Source organism: Indicator indicator, chromosome 27 (genome assembly GCF_027791375.1).
Source record: "Indicator indicator isolate 239-I01 chromosome 27, UM_Iind_1.1, whole genome shotgun sequence".
Taxonomy (NCBI): domain Eukaryota; kingdom Metazoa; phylum Chordata; class Aves; order Piciformes; family Indicatoridae; genus Indicator; species Indicator indicator.
In genome coordinates this window covers 10,021,319-10,027,476 of record NC_072036.1, presented here as the reverse complement: position 1 = coordinate 10,027,476, position 6,158 = coordinate 10,021,319, and the positions used below count along the sequence as shown (strand labels likewise).

General features: G+C 49.6%; 1 protein-coding gene across 1 annotated transcript; it reads right to left on the bottom strand.

Annotated features, from left to right (window-relative positions):
• Window positions 1-200: 200 nt before the first annotated feature.
• On the bottom strand, window positions 201-4,804 carry DDO (D-aspartate oxidase). Its single transcript, XM_054393151.1, has 4 exons — window positions 4,633-4,804; window positions 4,329-4,437; window positions 3,329-3,505; window positions 201-768 (listed from the first exon to the last, which is right to left on the bottom strand). Exons 1-4 carry the CDS (start codon window positions 4,802-4,804, stop codon window positions 201-203), a joined length of 1,026 nt encoding a protein of 341 aa, XP_054249126.1.
• Window positions 4,805-6,158: the final 1,354 nt, after the last annotated feature.

Sequence of the window (6,158 nt, the reverse complement as noted above, 5' to 3'; positions counted from 1 at the left end):
AGAACTGTGTGCACTTCTGTTCCCTCCATCATGCCTTTCAAAGGTGGCAGTTGGAACCCAGCTGAGATACCACTGAGCATCTGTAATGACAGAAGCTGTTATCTTAGGTTCCTTCTACCCAATAATTCAATAAAAGTCCAAAGCTGCTACTTGGAAATGCAACACTAGCCTGTTCTAAATGGGAAAGGAGCCTCTAGCATTCAAAGCTTGGCCCTTGATGAGGAGCCTTGCAGGGCAGCAATGCACTCTCCCACCAGGCGAGCAGCCTCTTGGGCTGTGCCCCTGTGTATGGAGAAGCCACCTGCCCCATGCCCATAGTTGTGGACCACCAGGAGTTTAACTCCTCCTTGGCTCAAGACCTCTCTGCTCAGTCTCACACTCTGCCTGGATGGCCTCAGGCCCACCTTCACCTTGACATCCTGCGCTCCCTGCAGCGAGGGCTCGAGGGAGCAGCATCTGTCGAAGATGTCTTTGGTAGTGCCAGGGTCAGGAGAGAGACTCCAGTTGTGCTTTTCCCTGGTTCCCCCTAGGGTTACCCTGTGTATCCCTGGGAAGATATAAGTGGAGCCATCCCCGTCCCGGATGAAGTTCTTCACCCAAGGTGCATGAACCTTTAGTACTTGACCCCTGATGGGGAAGAGCTTCTCATCCCCCACCAGCTGGTGAGCTCCAATGCCTGCACAGTTGACAACGATGTTATACTCGCTCTGCAGCTCCCACAGGTCTGAAACTTTTCTGGTGTACATCTGGACTCCAGCTGCTTTCAACCTGCAAAACAAAACAAAACAAAACAAAACTGCAGAAGTGAGGCAGGAAAGAAACCCCAAAACCCTCAAAGCAATTATTATGCACATTAAGTAAATGTGATTTGATTGTCTTTAACATGCTGATCACGACTCGACAACAGCAGAGAAAATGCCATGGGGGTTCTGTTTGTGATTTGTCTGGTTTTGGTCTCATGAAAGCTGGGGTTTTTTTAGCTTGTTTGGGCTGAAAAAGATACAGCAAGTTGATCTGAGAAGGGTCTGGCATAAGACCCCAGGCAGGCAGGCAGGCCCTCATAGAATTGTTTCAGTTGGAAAGGACCTCTAAGGTCTCACTGATTCATTTCTAGGACATACCAAGCTGTAGCAGCCCAAGCAAGCTGAAAAAACATCAGATTTATTCCCCAGTTTAACTTCTGGTAGTGACAGTGCTGTTGTACTACACCCTTCTTCATGTACTACACCATCACATTCATCTCCAACTCACCCTCCAGTACCAGGAGCCACCTAGCAATCTGATATCATGTACAAAGCCCTGAGGTACCCAAGGTGTCCCTGAAGGCTGGGCAGATGTGGTGTGGGAGACCCACACCTTTCAAGAGCAGCAGCCTTGCGTCAACCAGGACAGCTCAGAGCACCATACATCCATGTCTGCTCTTCAGCAAAATCCACCCTTTCCTGAGGTGTGTCTTTGAGCTAAATTTCAAGCTAAATGCCAACCTGAACTTGCCTAAAGCTTGGAGCCCCTCCCTACAGAAAAAAAAAAAAACAGTGGCATGAGGTGGAGTTACTACATGCTGCCAGCTGGATCCAAGTGCAGGGAGCCTTTAGTGGAGGTTTTAGCATGAGTAAGTGAGGAGATAGGTCTGTGAGGATGATGGTGAGGATGATGGTGATGGTGGTGGTGATGGTGGTGCACTAAGTGGGAAATCCTGTCCTTTGCAATATGCTGGCAGCTGGCAAAGTGATCAACACTGCTACAAAGGCAGTGGTTTCCCATAAAGAGGGAGTGAGCTGAGGATCTAGGGTACAGCTGGTGCTCTGGGGACTGGAGTTTGGTTGCAGCAAGACACTGAGGCTGGATGGGAAAAAAAGAGGGGAGGTCTCATGCAGCACTTTTGGCTGGGCAAGCTCATCAGCCTTGTAATTGAGATTCTGCCATCATGCCATAAAAAAAATACACCAATAAAAAAACCTGAGGAAAACTCCTGAATTCAAGCAAGCAAGCAGGAAAAATATCCCAAAGTCCATTTTGGACCAGCAAGGTGGGCACAAAGCAGTTTACCTTGTGGATTGCCAAGAGAATGGTCTCTACATACTGCTCAGGTCACTAGGGGATTGAGAATCAGTTACATGTTTAATATGCTCACCCTTCTCATCACCAGAGAGAAGAGAAGAAAGAAAAAAGAGCTTGATCATCTTATTAAACTACATCCTTTGAGAAACAAGAAGGCTACAGCAGGAAAAAGGAGAGAGCAGAGATCTCATGGCAGACACTAAATGGGTTGTACAACTTAATTGTGCTTCAGCAGGAATTTCCCATTCAGCTAGGCAATGAAACATGGCAGAGCATGTGCACCAAGGAGACAGCACAGACCTAACATGGCACTGGTGCCACTGGAGTGCTCCCTGCCTGGCTGCTGAAACAAGAAATGGTTTTTTGCAGTGAGATGAAAGGCATCCAAGCAACCAGCTGACAATTTGTACCATGGTGTCAGTGCACATCTCTCTACCTAACCTGAAATCAGCTTGCAGCTATTGCTCTCTCTCAAGTAGAGACAGCTGACTTCTCACTTAGCTGGAATAAGTGTTATATCCCAGCTGGCAGAACCTCTTCAGGTCTGCACCCTGACTCTCCCACGGTTCTCCAAAATCCACATATTTTGGGGGGCAACTGGAAGTTGGCAAATTTTCTAATGTTCAAGTCAATCCAGGGATGAACTCTGAAGCCACAACTCCTCAGAGTGAGTGCAGTCCCCACCTCACACAGGCAAACATTTCCAAAAGATTTGTACCAAGATGATGCTATTTGACCTTTTTTTTCTCCTGACTGGATTAACAAATTACTCCAATTTCCAACTGTTGACCAGTTAAGTGCAAAGTTTTCACAGATCAGATATATTCCCAGACATGTTCTTGTCCCAGGGGTTGGTTCCCTTCAAGAGCAGAGGGATATTATGTGGGAAGTTTGGCAAAGGAGGATCACCCACACATTTTCTTAGGACATGGAAGACTTCCAATGTATCTTCAAGGTCTGCCTGGCCAAGTGTGGCCCCTGTGGCTATGCCAGTCTTATGCCTGGAGGTGCTGCCACTCTAAGCCCCACTGTAGAGCCCCAGTGGTAGCAAAAGTGGACATTGCATAAGTGGGGCCTTCCATGTTTTGGAAAAAATGGGTTTTTATTTCTTGTGCTTCTCCCCAGGGAAGAGCTTGCTGCATTTTCCCCAGTGAGAAACAGCCCTTTCCCAGTTGTGTTCAAACCTAAGCTTCTCCAGGACTCCTTGGCTCACCTCCAGGCCCTCTGCATGGGTTTCTCTGAGTGCCCAGCCTGCAGCAAAACCAACCTTTTCTCCAGCCACAGCAGGTAGGGTGGGCAGTCACACTTCAGTGTTGTAAAGGCCTGACCAAAGCAGTGCTGTGGAAACTTCTGGAGTTCTGCTTCGGACATTGCTCGAAATCCCAGGACAACATCTGACCAGAAAGGTGACTCTTCCTTGGGAGTGTTTTTAAAGATCTGCCACCTAGAAAGACAGAGAAAAACCTGCAAAACAGAGCCACTATTGCTCTGCCATGTCCTGTGTCATGGCAATCTGAGCACAAACCCAGGAATCCAGGAACTTATTTCCACTCATCGAGGAGTGGAAGGTTAACAGCAACAGGGAAACATTCCTGCCAGCTACTGCAGTGCCTGCCTTGACAAACTGACAGAGGGCTGCCAAAGCCACACTCGAGGGGGACACACTGGGGTAAATAAACTGAAGTTCTTTCAGCTATAGTGCAGTAAACTGCAGCTGTACTTCCAGCTGCAGAACTACAAAGCCCCCTCACACAGTGTCCCCACCATGGCTGCTGCCACCCTGGCTGGACTTTCATATAGGGCCACTTGCACACCTAGTCACAATTTTTTGGGTATCCCATAGAGCCAGAGTGCCTGGCCTCAACATTCCCAACAGATGAATTTCTGTGTACATAAGAGGCAGCATAAAACACCCCTAACACTCTCCCCTCCCCAGATCCCTGTACCTAGCTGTTGAAGATGGAAGATCCTGCAGTCCCATCCCTAAGGAGACCACCACTGCTGCAAGCAACTGGTGGATGACAGTATGGAAAACATCAGTTATTAAAAGACTTTTGGTGCTGGCCAGTCTTGGATGGTTTCTCTGTGCACATCCATGTAGGAATTCTGCTTGGAAATGGATCGTACCTGAACAGCTGCGATGCACTGTTTTAGAATATGGTAATAAGAGCTCCTCCCTGAAGGGAATAACTCCAGCATGGAAAAACCTCTCTGCCTGCTCCATCACACAGAAACATACCAACAGCTGCCCCAGGGGCCATACTTACCCAGAGACCAGGTGAATGCCAGCCTCTGATGCCTCTGCTGAGTTGCAGATGCCAAAAAGGTAAGTGAAGGTCTCTTTGAACCACTGCTTCTGCACATGGATTGGTGTGCCTGCAGGGAAAGAAAATCAGACATGCAGAGAGCAGTAGTACAAGGAAGAGAAGCACACAAACCAGTGTGGAGGAACCAGGACAGAAGGGGAGCACAGGTCATGGCACTTCTTGTCCCGAACCTCTGTGCACTGCTGCACAGAGGCATGCAGCTGCACGAGGTGCCATGGGCAATGCCACGCTGGGTTGCACGCACCTGGGCAGGTGTGAGGGATGAGCATCCCAGCTGCAACATCACTTGTTGTGTTGGGGCTGAACTGCTCTGAGAGGACAGCCACAGAGCAGCTGGGGCAAGCCTCCACTATGCACAGTGCTGTGGACAGGCCGATGACTCCTGCGCCAACCACTGCCACCTTGGGTGCTGCCATCTCTGGGGTGCAGAGTCAGAGGAGAAAGGTATCTGCCTGCATTTGGAAATAACATATCCCATGTCACCAACACCCCTGAGGAACACCCATCCTTGGCCCTGTACCTGCCAGCCTTGGATAGATTCATGGGCATCCAAGGCTGCCACACTCTCCTGGCAGCACACAGTGTTCCCAGGAGTCTGTGTATTGGCCTCTCTCTGCCTTGCTTTATGTCCTGGAGCAGCTCCACCCCACTCCTCAGCATCTCTAACTGCTGATTGCTACTCCAGGAGGTGGAATGTCTTTGCCCTTGTCCTGGACAAGTTTTGGAGCTTGGCACCTGCCCTGGTGAGTAGCACACAGCTCCTGGTTGATAGTCACCTGGTTGCCCATCCCAGTCACCTTCCTGCTCCTATCAGGTCAGAACAAATAGTTTTTACAAATACTGCCATGTTTTTGTGATGTGACTCAATCTTCCACCCCCTGCAGCTCAGGACACATATGATGCAAGATGAGAACGGGTTGCCCAGGGAGGTGGTGGAAGCCTCATCCCTGGAGGTTTTTAAGGCCAGGCTGGATGTGGCTCTGAGCAACCTGATCTAGCATGAGGTGTCCCTGCCCATGGCAGGGGGGGCTGGAACTGGATGATCTTTGAGGTCCCTTCCAACCCTAACAATTCTATGATGTTCCTTCTTGCCTCATAGCTGTGTACCACCACTGAGTGCCACTAATCTTCAGCCTTAATGTCATCCTAGCAGGGAATAAGCTGATCAATATGGATAAACACACTGATTCCCAGCACACATATGAGCACACACACAGAGGAACATTGCACACCCCTCCGCAAGCTGCAGCCATAGCCTCTTGGCCCATGGTCCCCCCCAGCTTGCTCCTGAGGCTGTGACAGGCCCTGAGGAAAGGGCATCCCTCAGCTGGGAAAGCTGCAGAGCACTATGGCTTTGGCATCTCTCTTACAGGCATGGCCCCTTGCCTTGCCCTGCCCTTTTCCCCCTATGGCCCAGCTCCATGTGAGTGCTTCTCTGCAGCTGGCTGCTCTTAGCCTGTGTCACAACCCAGCTGACTCAGCACATTTACTGCCCAAAGGAACAGCTGAAAAAGCCCAACTGAAAGTGACCAGGAAATTGATCAACAGGAACTAACTAAAGAAAACCAAACCCCGTTACAACTGAAGTCCTGCTGGTGTTTTTTGTCAAACTAACTCTCACCATATTTAAGTGCTGAAACATTCTTTTGGATCACCTGAAGCCTACAGTACCAGGGAGCAAAGTCTTCAGCTTTTCTGAGCTCATCTTCTGGAGTTACTGCAGGCAGGGGGGCCCCCCCCCACACCTCCTCCCTCTGTGGGGCCTTGGAA

What these genes read in the sequence shown, in the direction of transcription:
- DDO (XM_054393151.1), bottom strand. Translation starts at nt 4,804, where the DNA reads ATGGCAGCACCCAAGGTGGCAGTGGTTGGCGCAGGAGTCATCGGCCTG. An exon ending in GGCATTCACCTGGTCTCTGG is followed by an intron (nt 3,506 to 4,328) that starts GTAAGTATGGCC and finishes CTGTCTTTCTAG; the next exon opens with GTGGCAGATCTTTAAAAACA. An exon ending in CTGCTGTGGCTGGAGAAAAG is followed by an intron (nt 769 to 3,328) that starts GTTGGTTTTGCT and finishes TTTGTTTTGCAG; the next exon opens with GTTGAAAGCAGCTGGAGTCC.